The sequence below is a fragment of the Pelophylax lessonae genome (assembly GCF_965119305.1).
Source record: "Pelophylax lessonae genome assembly, chromosome: 4".
NCBI classification, from domain to species: domain Eukaryota; kingdom Metazoa; phylum Chordata; class Amphibia; order Anura; family Ranidae; genus Pelophylax; species Pelophylax lessonae.
In genome coordinates, this window is record NC_138771.1 from 662,417,371 (window position 1) to 662,437,439 (window position 20,069).

The following is a 20,069-nucleotide window of genomic DNA, read 5'->3' on the forward strand; positions in this document are numbered from 1 at the left end:
AAATCTTTACCCCTCCCTCTCCGCTCTAAGCTCAAATCATCTATTTTTCATAATCTACCAAATACAATCCCCCCCCCCCCCCCACACACACACAAAAAAAAATCCCTCTACTTTCCCCTGTGAGCACAAATCCCCCCTCTTAAAATCCCCCCCAGTAAAAATTGTCCCCCCAATCCTCCTTCTTTGCACAAATCCCCCCCCACAGACAGATTTCCCCTCCTAGCACAAATACTCACAATCATCCCCAGCATACACACCTAATTTCCCCTTATAGAACAATTCTTATCCCCTTCCACCTTCCAAATCCCCCCTATCTCCTTGCAGTGCCCTCCCCCTACCTCCTATAATACCATAGTACCCAGGGCAGCCATCCTTTCTGCCCACCCCTTGTCTCGGCCTTGAAAGCAACATTTGTTGAAAAATGTATCAAAAATGATCAGAAGCAAACAAACAGCCACGGACCCCGCCAGCAGGCCAATGTGTAGTGACGTCACAAAAATCGGCTCCACCCGACGCGTTTCCTCGTAAGAGGCATCGACTGGGAATGGAGGCTCTCTGAGAGATAATGCGGTGGACCTCTGACCAAAGGGATCAGTGGACAGGACCACCAGATGTGTAAGAGAGTGCCAGGCTCCCTAGCACTCCAGCAAAGGTTGGATGTTTCCAGATAGAATCTGTGTATCTTGGATAGGCTTCGATACCAAAGCAAAATTGTTTTTGTAGCTGTTTTCTTGAGTTGTTCAGTGAGCCTGATTTTTAAATTGATATTGGCTTCCCTCTCACAGATTCCAGCACGGTGAAAAAAGTCGCAGAGATTGAGTCCTCATTGAAGCGTGTTTCATCTGATGAAGCCATTGGTAATTATGTAATGTTCATTGTATATTAGAGTGCATATTGTTAGAAATTATGGAAATCTCCTAACCACATTCTGTTTTCAGTTCCCTATTCATCGACCCACAAAGAATGGAACTTTCCGAAATATGTAGATATCTCAAGAGCTTTGATTAGTACACTGCTGCTGCCTGCCTGTAGAATAGACATTTGGCAATGTTAATATTTTTAACAGACCGTGGGACCGTGGAAATTTTCTTAACCGCTTAAGGACCGTCCCACGTGCATATACTGCGGCAGGGTGGCCCTTAACCACTTCCGGATGGCCTGGAGCAGTTTTAACACTACCTTGGTGTTAACCACTTCACCCCTGGAGGATTTGGCTGCTCAAAAACCAGGCCCTATTTTGCGATTCGGCACTGCGTGATTTAAACGGACAATTGCGCAGTCGTGCGATGCTGTACCCAAAAAAAATTGATGTCTTTTTTTTCCCACAACCAGAGCTTTCTTTTGGGGGGTATTTGATCACCTGTGCGATTTTTATTTTTTGCGCTATAAACAAAAAAAGAGCGACAATTTTGAAAAAATAACAATATTTTTCACATTTTTTTTATATGAAATTCTCAAAAAAAAATGTAAAAATCAAATTTATTTTAACATTTTAGGCCAATTTGTTTTCTGCTACCGTATTTTCCGGCGTATAAGACGACTGGGCGTATTAGACGACCCCCCTAATTTTCATCTACCGGTAATACTTATACATAGGTTACCTTGGAGATATTATACTCGGCGTATAAGACGACCCCCAATTTTTGGGGAATTTTTTTGAGGTTCAAAAGTAGTCTTATACGCCAGAAAATACAGTACATATCTTTGGTAAAAAAAAATCGCAATAAGCGTATTTTGATTGGTTTGCAAAGTGTAAACTCATACATAGTGGTCGCAAAAGTTATTGTGTTTACTAACTACGGGAAAGATTTATGTCATTTTTATTGTTTGTTTTTTTTAACTAGTAATGGCGTCGATCTGCATTTTTTTTTTTTTTTTTGCGGGACTGCGACATTGTGGTGGACAGATTCGACCCCTGACTGACATTTTTGACACTTTTGGGGTTACCAGTGACATTACTACAGTAATCAGTGCTATACATATGCACTGTTACTGTAAAAATTACACTGCCAGGGAAGGGGTTAACTTTATTGGTGATCAAGGGTTTAAATGTGTCCCTAGGGGCGTGATTATAACTGTGAGGGGGCGTGGCTTGTGATGTAATCACAGAGACATACGATCCTATATAGCAGGATCACATAGCCTCTGTGTTTACTTCAGTGAGAATGACAGACGGCTGTGTTTACATCAGCCGTCTGTCTTTCTCCCTCTCCTGTGGGAGATCGTGAGTGGCCGGTGGACATCGGAGCCGCCGGTCACACGCGCTGGCTAGGCAGGGAACTAGCGGCGGTGGGAGAGCGCCGCCGGCAGCACACGCTCGCCCCCTAGAGGCTCGTGGGCGAGGGACGTACCCCTACATCACTTTGCCCAGGAGAGGCTGACTGCTGCAGTAAATAGTCATGCGGCGGTCGGCAAGTGGTTAAATACCGAAGGTATACCTATTATTTCATCGATACAGTCAGAATTACGGCACATACAGTCTTATTGGCAGGGCTTTTTTTTTCAGAGAATGGGTGCAGGAACTCCTCCCTTTTGAGTCACCCCCTTGACTCCGCCCCTACCCACCTCCGAGCACCACCCCTTTTAGAGAATACAGAACCAATTATCATTTTGTGGTGCCAAGTATTTATGCAATTACATACATGTAGTTCTGGAGGTGCCGGAACCGCGTTCCCCCACGTTCCTGCTGAAAAAAAGCCCTGCTTATTGGCAATACCAAGAATATACATTGCATGGCATTCAGCCACATAGACCGTTCTACATCCATAGGGAGGGAGTGTGTGCCCCAACAAGTATTTTAGGGGGGGATCCTCAGGGGGAGGTCAGAATCTATCCCCACTGGAGTGAAGTTCTTGAGGGGGTAGGGCTGGGTGGCTTGGTGGGGGAGGGGGCACTTTTGTAAGGGGACAGGTCGAGTTGGGGGGGGTGGGGAGATGGGGTTGCATTTGGGGGAGAGGGGGGTAAATAAGGGGGTCCCTTGACAATGAAGGTTATTTTCCTTAGTGTTGCCTGTTGTTCTCTTTTTGAATAATGTCCAGAATAAAATTATTGTGATACCGTTAGTCCTTGTAGGTGCCTTTTTCCTTATATGGTTGTTTTAGTAGGTTAAAGCATGCCAATTCCTTTTATTTTATAATTTTTTATTTGTTAATTACAGACCACTATGTAAGAGTTTACACATTGTGTAGCTGAGATTTCATGTGTAGATAGTAATATAACAGAAGGCAAATATTCATAAATCTAGCTACCAGACTCTTGATGCTTCCTAAATAAAATAACATTTATAAGAATTAGCATCCTCTAAAGATTAGTTACTACACAGATGAGATATTATAGTAAAGAAATAGACATGTCTAGTCCCGGAATGCCACCTGGTCGCCAAGGGAGATAATGCGTAGATAAACCTGAACCACCAATCATAGAGAAGGTTATACCTTCTGAGCCAGGTTTATTATCGTTTTTTGAGAAAATTGTCTGCCACTCTTCTTTTTTCTTTTTCTTTTTTTGTTTTAAAAAGGTATCTTTATAGATATAGAGCTGATTAATTTGATGGAGGCTCTGCAGGAACTATATTTGTGACAATGTGGGTTAATATGGAACAGATCTAGGGCCGATCCTGGGCGGATGCATTGGGTGCACCGCACCCAGGCGCCCCAAGCTGAGGCAGAGGAGGGGCGCCGAAGCTCAAGTGGCAGAGTCCTCCCCTCCCTCCTCCACCTGGTTATAGGGAGATCTCCCCGCTATACAGATCTGAGGACCGCAGCCAGTAACCTCCCATCTGCCCCCCCTCGTTACCTCCCATCCGCCCCGCCTCCCTCCTCGTTACCTCCCATCCACCCCGCCCACCCCTCGTTACCTCCACTGTACTCGGACGGCGCAGCCAAGGCTCTTTTCAGCTTTGATCACTCACCGAGGAGGAGGGGGAGATTAACAGTCAATCAATCGGCCTTCTCTCCTCCTCCATCCCCGGGATCTGAGCAGTGTACAGATCACTTTTATTTTGTAAAGAAAACTTTGTAACACACACTACCTGTAGCTGGCGCAAAATTATGTTGGAGATGTGTAAATGTAAAAGGGTTCAGATGTTGATACTAGAAGAAAGCGATGGCTCAGGAAGAATAGATATGATAGAGCAGACAGACAGACTGACCTCTTACCTGACATTCTCTATATTTCAGCTTCTCTTTCCAGCGACATTCAGAGGATTTTGGGAGTTTTGGGAAAAATTAAAGAAGAGCTCCAGAAAACAAAAAGTATGTTTATCTCATTCTAGCCAATTGCACTTGAACTGCCCTTGCTGGATACTAGGTGTTCTTTTCACTGTAAGGTGAGGTATATGTACTAAAGGTTACCTAGGTCTGTTCCAGCAGGTGAGGTTAAGCGTCTATACAGAGTAGGTATTGCTGTGCTCTGTATAAGTACCTGGCTCTGCACACCTGTTGTACCTAATTTAGAGGGGTTGTCACCATCCCTGTTCCTTGATCTGAACATCCTGTTTTTCCCATTGGAAGAGGTCAGGGGCTGACTGGCAACTTTCAGCCCAGGGGGCAAGTGCAAACCAGAGGCCCATGGTGCAGCGACTTGGCCTCCCTCCCGCTCCTCCTCTTCCCAGCCTCCTCCTGACCCCCATTCCAGGCTGAAGCTCACCTCCAGGTATTCTCTATTCACTGGTTGAATCTGGGTTCCCGTCCTGGTGGCCAGCAGGATTGGGGGTAGATGGGAAGGCTGAGTTGAGGCTGTCCAGGGGAGGAGAGTCTCTAGTGGTGCATGAAACCGGCCTCTGCTCAGACACAGTTTACACCATCCATGCTGGGATGGGGGGGGGGGGGGGCTGCGTCCTGTGACCTCTCCTTGTCTTCAACCCGCACTCAGTAGGTCAGCTCATGGACCTTTTACTTCTCTTCACCAGGAATCCTTTAGGCATGTCTGTGGCAGAAGTGGTGCAGCCTTTTTATGGGGCATTAGAGTGGCCCAGGGGGCAATTTCCCCCCTGGTCCAGTCCTCCCCTGGAAGAGGTTGTCATCATTCCTGTGCTGAGTTCCCGGATCTGTACACAGGTTTTGCCAATTAGAAGTATCCTCAGCATTCATGTGCTGAGTTTCCAGGTCTGTACACCTGTTGTGCTCATTATGAGTGATTTCCACCATCTCTGTGCTGAGTTCCCAGGTCTGTACACCGGCTTTGCCCATTATGAGGGATCCCCAGTATCCCTGTGCTGAATTCCCAGGTCTGTACACCTGTTGTGCCCATTATGAGGGGTTCCCACCATCCCTGTGCTGAGTTCCCAGGTCTGCACACCATTTTTGTCCATTATGAGGGGTCCCCAGTATCCCTGTGCTGAATTACCAGGTCTGTACACCTGTTGTTACCATTAGGAGGGGTTTCCACTAACCCTGTCCTGAGTTTCTAGGTCTGTACACCAGCTGTGTCCATCATGAGGGGTTCCCACCATCCCTGTGCTGATTTCCCAGGTCTGTACTCTGGCTTTGCCCATTATGAGGGGTCCCCAGTATCCATGTGCTGAATTACCAGGTCTGTACACCTGTTGTTACCTTTAGGAGGGGTTTCCACTATCCCTGTCCTGACTTTCTAGGTCTGTACACCAGCTGTGTCCACCTTCCCTGTGCAGAGTTCCCAGGTCTGAACACCAGTTTTGCCCATTATGAGGGGTTTCCACCATCACTGTGCTGAGTTCCCGGGTCTTTACAGCTGTGGTGCCCATTAATTGCCACCATCCCCTGCAAGGAGATCTCCGGCCTGATTACCTGCTGTGCCTTTTAAATGGTGCTTTTACCATCCTTGCACTGACTACCCACCATTCCTGCTCTTTTAGTGAAAAGAACAATTGTTGTGCCCATTAGGCTACATGTACACGGGACGTTTTAAAAAGTCCTTTAAACGCTGGAACTTGACAGCTACAGAACGACGTTTAAAAACGCCTGTTGTGTTGCGTTTGCATGCCACGTTTGGACGCATTGAGCCGCGTTTAGTGGCGTTTGCGTTCAGAGGCGTTTTTTGCAATACACATATGGAGACCCTCCCAAATACCCACAATGCAACAGAAATATAAGTTTATATATGTGTATATACAGTGGGTACGGAAAGTATTCAGACCCCCTTAAATTTTTCACTCTTTGTTATATTGCAGCCATTTGCTAAAATCATTTAAGTTCATTCTTCTTCCTCATGAATGTACACATAGCACCCCATACTGACAGAAAAACACAGAATTGTTGACATTGTTGCAGATTTATTAAAAAAGAAAAACTGAAATATCACATGGTCCTAAGTATTCAGACCCTTTGCTGTGACACTCATATATTTAACTCAGGTGCTTTCCATTTCTTCTGATCATCCTTGAGATGGTTCTACACCTTCATTTGAGTCCAGCTGTGTTTGATTATACTGATTGGACTTGATTAGGAAAGCCACACACCTGTCTATATAAGACCTTCCAGATCACAATGCATGTCAGAGCAAATGAGAATCATGAGGTCAAATTAACTGCCTGAAGAGCTCAGAGACAGAATTGTGGCAAGGCACAGATCTGGCCAAGGTTACAAAAAGATTTCTGCTGCACTTAAGGTTCCTAAGAGCACAGTGGCCTCCATAATCCTCAAATGGAAGACGTTTGGGACGACCAGAACCCTTCCTAGAGCTGGCCGTCCGGCCAAACTGAGCTATCGGGGGAGAAGAGCCTTGGTGAGAGAGGTAAAGAAGAACCCAAAGATCACTGTGGCTGAGCTCCAGAGATGCTGTCAGGAGATGGGAGAAAGTTGTAGAAAGTCAACCATCACTGCAGCGCTCCACCAGTCGGGGCTTTATGGCAGAGTGGCCCGACGGAAGCCTCTCCTCAGTGTAAGACACATGAAAGCCCGCATGAAGTTTGCTAAAAAAACACCTGAAGGACTCCAAGATGGTGAGAAATAAGATTCTCTGGTCTGAGGAGACCAAAATAGAACTTTTTGGCCTTAATTCTAAGCGGTATGTGTGGAGAAAACCAGGCACTGCTCATCACCTGTCCAATACAGTCCCAACAGTGAAGCATGGTGGTGGCAGCATCATGCTGTGGGGGTGTTTTTCAGCTGCAGGGACAGGACGACTGGTTGCAATCGAGGGAAAGATGAATGCGGCCAAGTACAGGGATATCCTGTACAAAAACCTTCTCCAGAGTGCTCTGGACCTCAGACTGGGCCAAAGGTTTACCTTCCAACAAGACAATGACCCTAAGCACACAGCTAAAATAACGAAGGAGTGGCTTCACAACAACTCCGTGACTGTTCTTGAATGGCCCAGCCAGAGCCCTGACTTAAACCCAATTGAGCATCTCTGGAGAGACCTAAAAATGGCTGTCCACCAACGTTTACCATCCAACCTGACAGAACTGGAGAGGATCTGCAAGGAGGAATGGCAGAGGATCCCCAAATCCAGGTGTGAAAGACTTGTTGCATCTTTCCCAAAAAGACTCCTGGCTGTATTAGATCAAAAGGGGGCTTCTACTAAATACTGAGCAAAGGGTCTGAATACTTAGGACCATGTGATATTTCAGTTTTTCTTTTTTAATAAATCTGCAACAATGTCAACAATTCTGTGTTTTTCTGTCAGTATGGGGTGCTATGTGTACATTCATGAGGAAGAAGAATGAACTTAAATGATTTTAGCAAATGGCTGCAATATAACAAAGAGTGAAAAATTTAAGGGGGTCTGAATACTTTCCGTACCCACTGTATATATATATATATATATATATATATATAATATATAATATATACTGTATATGTATATATGTATACCCCTAACCCAAAATCTGCATATTTGGGTCACCCTGGCATGGCAGAGTCAGGTCACCCTAAACTCCGGTCACCCTGACATGGCAGAGTGGGGTCACCCTGGCATGGCAGAGTCAGGTCACCCTAAACTCCGGTCACCCTGACATGGCAGAGTGGGGTCATGCAGCTGCCATGTAAGCGTGACCTGACTCTGACATGCCAGGGTGACCCCAATCTGCCATGTCAGGGTGACCGGAGTTTAGGGTGACCTGACTCTGCCATGCCAGGGTGACCCAACTATGCAGACTTTGGGTTAGGGGTATAAATATATATATATATATATATATATACATACATACATACATACACACATATATATATATATATATAAGGCCTCCTGCAAACGCAAGCGCTATACACGGGTGAACGCGTTCGGTCGCGTTTTTGCATTTGAAACGCCGGTAAACAAACGTTCTGAACTTCCTGAATGCAAATAATTGCTTTCCAAAAAACGTCCCTGAACTCAACTGCCTGTAAATGACTGTAAACGACCCTGTGTACATGGACAGATAAGATAACATAGAGGAGGGTTCAGGGGCTTCTGAAAAAAACACCCAACTGCTCCTAAACGGCCGTTTACAAGTTGCAGTGTACATGCGGCCTTATGAGGGTCTGTCACTATCTCTGCTTGGTTTTGTCTGCATTTTGTATCATGGAGAATATAAGAAGAGCTGGGAAAAAACTCCTAGGTGTGCAGTAATAAAGCCAGTAATTATGGTGGGGGATCTTAAGACATATAAGGAGACAGATGCTAACTCAGAGATGTAACGTCTTTTATCACCTGCTTATATTTATTATAATTTTACAATCTTTGCTCAACTGTTCTGCAATAACCAGGACAATCCAGCGTGACCCTCATACTCCTCTTTCTTGTTTCCTCAGTCTCTCCCAATCCGTTATGCAGTGAGGGATGGAAACACTATGGACTCAGCTGTTATTACTTCTCTTCAAACTCACGATCATGGAACGCCTCCAAAAAAGACTGCGAGGACAAGAAGGCCCACCTGGTGGTCATTAATGGCGAAGGAGAGTTGGTATGGATGGTGGACAGATAGAAAATTGTTACTGGTTTAATTTTCAGATACCACCGCTGCCAAAATATTGTAACAAATACGCTCTCACCTTCACCTTGTGCAGAATTTTTCCTGTCCTATGTCTGCTCCCCTTTCCCTCATTGCACGTGTAGTGTACCTCCTAAGGAGCCGCTGGTGTACTTGAAGCCTTTGCCCCAGTTAGAACACACACAGCCAGTTAGACAGCATTTCTCCCACTCTTGCACTGGCTCAAATATTGGTTTTATTGGAATGATGAACTTGAATGGGGGGGAAGGGAGCATAGGATACCCCAAAACTGGTGAACAGGACAGTTTGAGGATTTTCTCTATCTTGCTAAGCTGCACAAAATGTCACACAAAATCTCTGATGGGTGACTAGGACTTCAAATAGACCAAAAGCCAGCGGTGTACGTACATAGGTGTCAGGGGTCGCCATTGCCCCATGCTCCATGGGGCCTGTGTGGTTTCCTGTACAACAGAATAGGAGGGCGGCAGGGGCAGCGGCATGTAGAGGAACCATTCTCTCCATGAAGCCACTGAGTATCCTCTTCTCCTCCTCTCCCTCCCACAGACATTCAGCAGCTGCAGGAGGGAAATAGAAGATATTGGTTTCTCTACATGCTGCTCCTGCTGCCTCCCTATCCCTGTTCTGCTGCCCCTAGCCCCTGTGTGCTTGCCTGGGCCCCCTGCATAACCCCCCCCCCCACAGGATCTGTCAGAATTGAGATTGGGGAAGGGGCAGTAAATGTATCATTTACCATCCCCTTTCTTGTCTTAGTAAATAGAGTCAGTGATCGATACCAAATTGTCGGTTTTCTTTTTCATTCATAGCTGAGGCATAGTAAACTGTGTTTACTATGTTTCAGTTTATGAATGATCGGGAAGCTCTGTACAGAGCTATTCCTGTCCATTCATTCTGTGTAGCTGAGGCTGCAGAGAAAGGGGCTTATGAATCTGTCCTTAGTCCATTCTGTGTCTCAAAATTGAGACATCAGGGGTCTGATTAGAGCCCTGATATTCCACCAAACATAGTCCTAAAAAATATGTAATAAATAAACAAAATTAAAATTAAAAAAAAAAAAATGCAATAAAATAAAATGGTAAAAAAATAAATAAAAATAAATAAATAAAACAACAAAAATAAAAAACTACTGACACCAGTGGCGGAAATACCAGGGTGGCAAAGGTCGCACTTGCGACAGGTCTCTGGCATTCTGTCACCGTGGGGGGGACCCCAAGATGGCAGGAAGGTAGCCTGCTAGGGGACCGTAATAAAGGGACCCAGGATGGGAGTAAAGAGACCCTCGGAAGCAAAACGGCCCCGGTCGAGAGCCAGGGGGCCCTTCATGGTTTCTTGAAGGTTCTAGCTATGCCTCTGCCAAAAGCTACACACAGTCAGTAATTTCCAGCACTGGGGTAATTTACTCACACTGTCACAGGATCATCGGCTGCCTTCTTCTGATATCCCCCAGGCACTCTTCTGTGAGGGGACACAGACTCACACCACCATAAGAGAGCTGGATATGCTTCCCCCAACTTCTTTATGACACTCTCCAGTGAGCTTTATCAGACCCAAACCAAATCTTGGACTAAACTCTGCAAACCCCAACTTCCCCCAACTTCTTTATGACACTCTCCAGTGAGCTTCATCAGACCCAAACCAAATCTTGGACTAAACTCTGCAAACCCCCCCCCCCCCCCGAGGCTGCAGCTGGAACTTTGATGTCTTCACAGGGATCTCCTTCAGCAGGACTGGATCCAGGAGCTCTGCCCAAGGCCTCAGACTGTTTACAGGCTCTCCAGCAACCTTCTGAGCACAAGTCCCCAGGGATTGGCTGGATTCCCATGAATATTCAGGCTGCCTAATGTATTCTTCTTCCTTCCCACTATAGTTCTGAAATGTTCTAGAAAACAGGGGAGGGGGGATTCAGAGCAGCAGTTTATGAGACACTGAGCAGGCCTGAACAATCAGCCTCTGCCTCACAGATTACAGAGGAGCCAACTAAATTTACCTAACAACCTGCACTAATCTGTGGGGGTCAGTGGCGGCTGGTGCTCAAAATTTTTTTTTGGGGGGGGGGGGGCGCAAACAGAAAAATGTAATAGGCATTGCTTTGCGGCAAAAAACGCTGTAAAAAATTGCGTGACTTTGAGGTCACAAAAGTGTGAAAGGGGCCTTCAGTAATTAAGGTATAGCGTGCCCCCTTTCAATGCAGAGAGACCAGCGTGCCCCCTTCAATGCAGAGATCATCGTGCCCCCTTTCAATGCAGAGATGCCAGCGTGCCTCCTTTCAATGCAGAGATGCCAGCGTGCCCCCTTTCAATGCAGAGGTACCAGCGTGCCCCCTTTCAATGCAGAGATCCCTGCGTGCCCCCTTTCAATGCAGAGATGCCAGCGTGCCCCCTTTCAATGCAGAGATGCCAGCATGCCCCCTTTTAATGCAGCGACGGACTTTTCCGGTTCCCGGACACACTGCGGGCACTCACCGCTCCATTGGCGGGGTTGGTGTCGTCATGCTCGGACAGGGCAGGTGACGGTCCATAGATGGAGTTACGTCTCCTCAGGCTCAGGCCGCTCCTCAGCAGGGCCAGTAGTTCCCTCAGCTTGTGCTTCAGCTGCGATTGTTGCTCGCGGACACTGCGGCTCTGGCATAGGGCAGGGATGGCGGCTCCGGCAGGGGGACACACCGACTCCGGCCCTCCTGCCTCCTCCCCAGCCAATGACATGGGGTTTGCCTTTCGGCCAATCAGGAAGCGCGTATCGGACCCGCTTCCTGATTGGCCAGAAGGAGGATCTGTGTGACAATAGCGAATTTTCATTCTCTATTGTCACACAATGGGTGGGCTCGGGGCGCACTGCTCTGCGCCCCGGGTCAACCCTTTGCTGAAGCCTATTAGAGCCTCTGGCTCTAATCAGGTGATGCAAAAAAAGAAGCCCATTGAACTCCATGCTTCCGGCGCCCTGCATGTAGATTAGGGGGCCGGATGCATGGATAGGGGGGCGGTGCCCTGCACCCCCAACACACCGGCCGCCACTGGTATCTACACAAGGTGCCTATGCATGCAAACAATCATAGACAGGTATGGCTCCTGTTAGCCTGTCATTGATTTGTACAGGCTTCCTCCACGTGGCTGATCTCAAACACTATCAGAAATGTGTTGATTTGTATAGTGTAGGGCCCTAATCGGCCATGTGAGTGAAACCTTACACACAGGATGGCCACCACCACATGTTTGAATGGGAACAGAAACTGCTCACAGTCAGGGCTTGATTTACATCTAGGCAGAGAATTCTGAAGTTTGCCCCCCCCACCCCCCCCCCTTCCAACAGCCTTGCCAACCCCCTACAACTTTTTTTATACACTGAGAAAAGATGGAAAATCTTCTAACCGTATTATTTTTTTTCCTGAGAACCTGAAATATGAAAGAAACTCTTATTAGAAACTAAGGGCCAATTCACACTATATGTGGTGACAGACGTTTTACGGCATGGTAAAATGTCTGTCACCACTAGGGATGATCGAACGGTTCGGGTCCACCATCCGTTTGGCCCGAACATTGGGTGTTCGAGGTTCGGCCGAATTTAGAACTTTTTGCCCAAAAAGTTCGGAATTCGCCAACCAGAACCGCCCACAATGCAATGCTTCAGGAAATGGGCTTTAAAAGCCCGTGATTGGACCAGAACCATTAGCAAAAGCCAATTGAGGGGGCAGGAGGAATGTGATTGGAGTGACTAGGGGGTCCCTAGACCAATCATTAGTGAATACGCCCCCCAGTATATAAGATCGCCCCCGCCATATTCCTAGCATTGTTATACTGGACATGGAAGAGAGTGGAAGCAGTTCTGTTAATTTTACTTTAAAAGTGTCATTTAGCATTTATTAGTGTGAGGAAAGGGGTATCTAGTGTAGTTAGAGTGCTCCTTTACACTTTAGTTAGCTTCAAAAATTTAGTTTCTGTAGGGAAAGTGTTAAGTGTCAGGGGACCGTAGTGTAGTGTAGGGTTAACTGGCAGTGACTGCTATGGCAGGGTGACAAAACCCTTCCATAGCAGGGTGACCGCTATAGAGAAATGATCATTTCTCTGAATAGCTTCGGCACACCCATATGGCTTCTCACCAGCCATTTTTTATGCTGCAGGGGCTGCCACTGCCAGTGCTTTTTTGAGGACATGTTTGATGTCAGACATGACATCTGAACATGTGTATAGGGGGTATATATAGACATATATGTCTGTATATACACCCCTAGACATATATAGGTGTGATAGTAGCAGAAATAAATGCTTGCGCTAATGAAATCATTTACAGCAATATATTTCTGCTACTATCACACCTATATATGTCTAGGGGTATATATTCAGACATATATGTCTATATATACCCCCTATACACATGTTCAGATGTTTTGCCTGCCTCAAAAGAACCCCAAAAAATGCCAAAAAAAACGCTAGCGTCAAAAAAAAAAAAAAATGCCCAGGTGTGTTTTTGCTGGCATTTTTTGGGGGTTTTTGGAGGCAGGCAAAATATCAGAACTTGTGCACAGTACCACTATACACAAGTTCAGATGTTTTTCCTGACTGCAAAGATCCCAAAAAAATGCCTGCTATTAAACCGGCAAGGTGTTACAGGAGCGGAGCCAACCCCCTGTCAGAAAGTTTTCTAATACAAACGATCTTTTTTTTTCTGGTTCTGGACATGCTACAGAGCTGAAACTTCACATGTACACTTTTTAGACCCCCCCCCCCCCCGGATACTAAATCCAAAGTAAAAATCAAAAAATCTCTTTTTTTTTTTTTTAATTTTTCAATAATTGGCTTTTTTATCAAAAATGACAATTTTTAAGAACTTTTTTTGTGTGATTTTGTGTCTGGGGGTCTAAAAGGTGTACCTGTGAAGTTTCAGCTCTGTAGCATGTCCAGAACCAGAAAAAAAGATCATATAGGTGTTAAAGTTAAAGGAGGGTCCCGACCCACATCCCTGTTCTACTGAAAAATTATCTTTTTTTTTTTTTTTTTTTTTTCATGGTTCTGGACATGCTACAGAGCTGAAACTTCACATGCACACCTTTTGGACCCCCCAGATACTAAATCCAAAGTCAAAATAAAAAAATCTCTCTTTATTTTAAAAATTTTTCAATAATTGGCTTTTTTATCAAAAATGACAATTTTTAAGAACTTTTTTTTGTGTGATTAATAGTTAATGGGGCATGACCCAGAACCCTAGGCACTTTTTAGGGGCATTTATTGGGTTTTGGGGCTTCAAAATGGTGTTTTTTGGTTACCGAAGATCGGGTTCCATTGATTTCAATGGGGTTCTGAAATCCGGGCCGAACTTTTGGGAAGTTCACATGTTCTGGCCGAACCGAACTTTTCAAAAGTTCGATCATCCTTAGTCACCACAGGGCACACATTGGTCACAATTGTTTCCTATGTGTCCAATTCAAACTGCAATGCAGCCTAGCGCTAACCTAGCTGCAGCATGCTGCCATAAAATGCAGGGCAATGTCAGGTAGTGCAGTGTGCTGCTCAGCATTGTGGTGAATAAAATTTACTTTTTGTACACTTCAAGTAAAGCTTGTGCAAAACAAAGCTAAAACAAAAAAAAAAAAAGACAGCAGTGTGACGCACTGAATTGAGCATCACACTTCCCCCTAGCAGCCTGCAATGCGAATCGGTTATGCGCCGAATCTCTCCAGCTACTCTGAGATTTAACGCTATTTCAGTGTGAATTTACCCTGTCTAAACCCCTGGCAACAAAAGTGAGTACAGCCCTAAGTGAAAATGTCCAAAGTGGGCCCAATTAGCTATTTTCCCTCCCTGGTGTCATGTGACTCGGTAGTGTTACAAGGTCTCAGGTGTGAATAAATTTGGTGTTATCGCTCTCACTCTCTCATACTGGTCCCTAGAAGTTCAACATGGCACCTCATGGCAAAGAACTCTCTGAGAATCTGAAAAAAAGAATTGTTGCTCTACACGGAAGGTGGAGGAGCGCAAGGTCTCTAACATCCACCAGCTCCGTGATATTGTCATGGAGGAGTGGAAGAGGACTCCAGTGGCAACCTGTAAAAAGCAAAAAAAAGTTAGACAGAGAGAGTCCAAGGTTACTCCGCTGGCTCGGTGGTTTAGCAGGTAGAATAACGGGCTTGAGAATGAAAGGTTGTGAGTTTGTAATCCACTGGCCAGAGGGTGAATAATATTAATTATGGATTTTCATTAAAACCTATTAATTGTCCCGCCCCTTCTGAAGTGACGTCAGTAATTTATTCACTGCACCTAAGCAATGGATTATGGGGCGCTGGTGATGTCAGAGCCCTATAAAAGAGTTGTCAAACTCAGATAGAGGATAATTAGGCATAGAGAGTGTTAGGTTGCTCAGCTGCCTAAGTGGTGTAGCTGTTAGAATTACAGGCTAGCAAGTGAGAAGCTGTGGGTTCAAATCCTTGGCCAGCAGGTGATTAATAGTCACTTACATTTAAGCCTTGAAAATGAGAGCTTGTTATTTTTTGTGTTCGTATGTTCGCTAGAACATTTCCCCTGTTTGAGATGTTCTGGTGCGAACCATACAGGGGATTGTTCGGCTCATCACCACCCAGGAGTAGGATAATCAGTAGAAGTCCTCAAATCTTGTGCATAGTTATTTGAATTATCCCAATATTCCCTTCTCCCATCCATAATTTATCAATAAAACACAAAACCAACTACATACCCCTGGATTGTTTATTGAATGAGCCAAGGAGAAGAGTGAGAAACTGTTATTGTCAAGGTTGCTAATGGTAACCCGGGGGGACCCGTAAGTGTGAAATCCAGCAGTCCTCAAGGGGGCAATGCTACATATAAATATTAAATGCATAAACAGTTTCACAAATATCATGCAAAATTTTATCTACTATCTTTTTGTTCTACAGAATCTCAGCATTTTGAAAATATATAAGGTTCTAGGGGGTTTAAAATATTTTATAGTAAAAATGCAGATTTTATCACTTAGCAAAAAATGAAACAATTGCTCAAGAGCAGGAGTGCTCAACAAGTTGCCCAAGGGGCCACATGTGGCCCGTGGAGCATTCTGATGTGGCCCGCCAACTCCTTCTCTGGGATGGTGGGTTGGCAAAGCTGACCCATCATTCCAGAGCATCAGTATTGTGAATGAAGCTGGTGGTAGAGGAAGCAAGCAGCTGTGGAGCAGAGCTGCATAAACCGATGCTTCCTGTATAGGGCTGACTCCTGTCACAGGCGGAGTGATACAAAATGAATTCTGCCTGGGACAGCAATAGCCGGCGATACCTGAATGGAAACTGTTATTAAAGGTAAGTTTATTATTAAATACACAGTGTATATATGGGCAGATCTGTTCTGCATTTGTTATTCAAACTGATTTGCAGGTGCAGTGCATTGCAGGTTACCTGCACTGAGCTATATAGACTTCTGTTATTACTTGCGGGTTTGGTGCTCTTTTAGAAAGTGCACCGCACCTGCAGGATATAATATAAGTCTATGGCAAAGTGCAGCTAACCCACAGGAAAGCTGCAGATGCACTGCGCTGCACCCACGGTGTGAGCAAACCGCAGCACATCAATGTGAAAGCAGCCTTAGGCCCCTTTCACATGATCGGTCTGACCAATCGGACCCTCCATTTACCTCTGTGGACCAGCAGATGCAAACAGATTTGTGTCCGTTTTTTACACCCATATACCTCCAATCTGATCCAATCCTCTAAAAAAGATCTGTCCCCCTCTGTCTGTTCTGATCGGATCGGAAGGCCCATAGAGAAAATTGGGCTGTGTCCATGTCTGCTCTGCATATATACAAAGTAGACAAGGACCTGTCATCTGCCCGCTCCACTTAGTATGGCCTGTGAACGGTTACCAAGTCGCTTAAGCACCTCTGGATGGGAAGATTTTCCCCCCTTAACCACTTTACCACCGGAGGATTTTGCTGTCTTACGTCCAGGCCACTTTTTGCGATTCGGCACTGTGCAAATTTAACTGACAATTACACGGTCGTGCGACGCCGTACCCAAACAAAATTTGCGTCCTTTTTTTCCCACAAACAGAGCTTTCTTTTTGTGGTATTTGATCACCTGTGCTATTTTTACTTTTTGCGCTATAAACAAAAAAAGAGCGTACATTTTGAAAAAATAACAATATTTTTCACATTTTTTTTATATGAAATCCCCCCCCCCCCCCCCAAAATGTAAAAATCAAATTTTTTTTTAATTTTTGGCCAATTTGTTTTCTGCTACCTATGTTTGGTAAAAAAAAATAAGCTTATTTTGATTGGTTTGCGCAAAAGTTATTGCGTTTACTAACTAAAGGAAAGATTTCTGTCATTTTTGGTGTTTTTTTTAATGAGTAATGGCGGCGATCTGCGATTTTTTTTGCGGGACTGCAACATTGCGGCGGACAGATCGGACCCTTCACTGACATTTTTGACACTTTTAGGGTACCAGTGACATTACTACAGTAATCAGTGCTATAAATATGCACTGTTACTGTAAAAATTACACTGGCAGGGAAGGGGTTAATTTTATTGGAGAGGAAGGGGTTAATGTATGCCTGGTGCTTACTAACGTGTGTGGGGGGAGGTGACTGAGTGACACAGGGACAGATCGCAAGTTCAGCTATGCTGAACCCTGCAATCTGTCACTGTCTGTCACTTAGGAGATCCGCCCGCTTTGTTTACACAAGCGGGCGGATCTGCAAACTCGATTCCCTGACGATCGGGGAAGAGAGGCAGTGATCACCGCCGCTCCTCCCCTGGCCCGACTCCCGCTGTGACTGAATACAGCGGGAGCGCGCCTCTGGCGGCGCGAGTGCGCCGCCCACAAGGGGAGGAGTCCAGTGACGTAGGTCTACGTCGCTGGACGGGAACTAACCACTTTGCCGCAGTACAGCTCGAGTGAGCGGTCGGCAAGTGGTTAATGACCAGGCCATATTTTGCGATTCGGCACTGCGTTACTTTAATGGACAATTGCGCAGTCGTGCAACGCTGTAATCAAATAAAATTGATGTACTTTTATCCCACAAATAGAGCTTTGTTTTGGTGGTATTTGATCACCTGTCCGATTTTAATTTTTTGCGCTATAAACAAAAAAAGAGCGACAATTCTGAAAAAAAAAAACAATATTTTTCACATTCTGCTATAGGACATTCCCCAAAAAAAATTTAAAATCTAAATTTTTAAAATTGTAGGACAATTTGTTTTCTTCTACATATTTTTGGTAAAATAAAATCCCAATAAGCGTATTTTGATTGGTTTGTGCAAAAGTTATCTCGTCTACTAACTACGGGAAAGATTTATGTAATTTTTTTTTTTTTACCAGTAATTGCGGCAATCTGCTATTTTTAGCAGGACTGCGACATTATGGCGGACAGATCGGACCCCTAACTGACATTTTTTACACTTTTGGGGGGACCAGTGACATTACTACAGTAATCAGTGCTAAAAATATGCACTGTCACTTTACCAATTACACTGGCAGGGAAGGGGTTAACATTGTGGGTGATCAAAGGGGTTAAATGTGAACCTAGGGGAGTGATTCTAACTGTAGGGGGGCGTGGCTTGTAAAATGATCATACAGACCTGTGATCCTATATAGAAGGATCACAGAGGCTCTATGATCATTCCAGGGAGAAGAACGGTCAGCTGTGTTTACAACAGCCGACCGTCCTTCTCTCTCAGCGGTTAATGATCGCGGGTGTCAGGCAGCAATCGGAGCTGCCTGCCCCGTGCATCGGCTTCCCTGCTGCCTAATCGGGACGGGAGCGCGCTGGCGCGCTCTCGCCCCCTAGCTGCAGGCGCGCGACCGACGTACGTCTACGTCGGTTTGCGCAGGAGGGCTGCATGGCCACAGTAAAAAGGCGGCAGGCGCTCGGAAAGAGTTTAAGTGGCCCTCACTCTTCAAAAGGTTGGGCACCCCTGCTCTAGAGGGTATCTGGTTAAAAGAATTCTGAGTGGTTCAGTGGAAATTTTTTTTTTTTTTTTTAACTTTTTTCTGAATTTATTTTATGCATGACCCTCCATTCTTTATCCATGCTTTTATGTTGGATTGACACATGGGCATCAAAAGATTTGTATTATTTTTTAATATATTTCCTTTCTTTTTCTGTTTTTTGAACTTGACCCTGCTGTTCATTTTCTAAGGCTGAAGGATGTCACTTAGCCTGGAGATGGGTCGTACCAGGTCTGTGGGGAGGGTTATGTTAAGGTGTGAATTGTTCTCACCATTTTTGTGTGGGTTTCCTCCTGGTGCCCCAGTTTCTTATCCAGTCCAAAAATATACTGGTAGCCCAACTGGCATTTCACAAAATCGCTCATAGTGTGTGTACAATAAGGTCTATGTTGAAATGTTATCTTATAAAAAGCTTTATATTTTGTCTTCTAAATATCTTCATCTTCTTTATATCTTCATCTTCTAAAAAGCTTTATATTTTGCCTTCTAAATATCTTCATCTTCTTTATATCTTCATCTTCTTTATATCTTCGTCTTCTAAAAAGCTTTATATTTTGTCTTCTAAATGTCTTCATCTTCTTTATATCTTCATCTTCTTTATATCTTAATTTTCTAAAAAGCTTTATAATTTGTCTTCTAAATATCTTCATCTTCTTTATATCTTCATCTTATTTATATCTTCGTCTTCTAAAAAGATTTATATGTTGTCTTCTAAATATCTTCATCTTCTTTATGTATATCTTCATCTTCTTTATATCTTCATCTTCTAAAAAGCTTTATATTTTGCCTTCTAAATATCTTCATCTTCTTTATATCTTCATCTTCTTTATATCTTCGTCTTCTAAAAAGCTTTATATTTTGTCTTCTAAATGTCTTCATCTTCTTTATATCTTCATCTTCTTTATATCTTAATTTTCTAAAAAGCTTTATAATTTGTCTTCTAAATATCTTCATCTTCTTTATATCTTCATCTTCTGAAAAGCTTTATATTTTGCCTTCTTAATATCTTCATCTTCTTTATATCTTCATCTTATTTATATCTTCGTCTTCTAAAAAGATTTATATGTTGTCTTCTAAATATCTTCATCTTCTTTATGTATATCTTCATCTTCTTTATATCTTCATCTTCTAAAAAGCTTTATATTTTGTCTTCTAAATGTCTTCATCTTCTTTATATCTTCATCTTCTTTATATCTTAATTTTCTAAAAAGCTTTATAATTTGTCTTCTAAATATCT

At 44.3% G+C, this 20,069-nt stretch overlaps 1 protein-coding gene across 1 annotated transcript in view; it reads left to right on the forward strand.

Annotated features, from left to right (window-relative positions):
- Window positions 1-20,069, forward strand: part of LOC309554195 (C-type lectin domain family 10 member A-like) — a 1,138,017-nt gene that overhangs the window by 42,161 nt on the left and 1,075,787 nt on the right. The window contains exons 6-7 of the mRNA XM_082255830.1: window positions 4,179-4,253; window positions 8,712-8,863. Of these exons, the coding sequence (XP_082111956.1) occupies window positions 4,179-4,253; window positions 8,712-8,863 (227 nt within the window). The remainder of the gene's footprint in view (window positions 1-4,178; window positions 4,254-8,711; window positions 8,864-20,069) is intronic.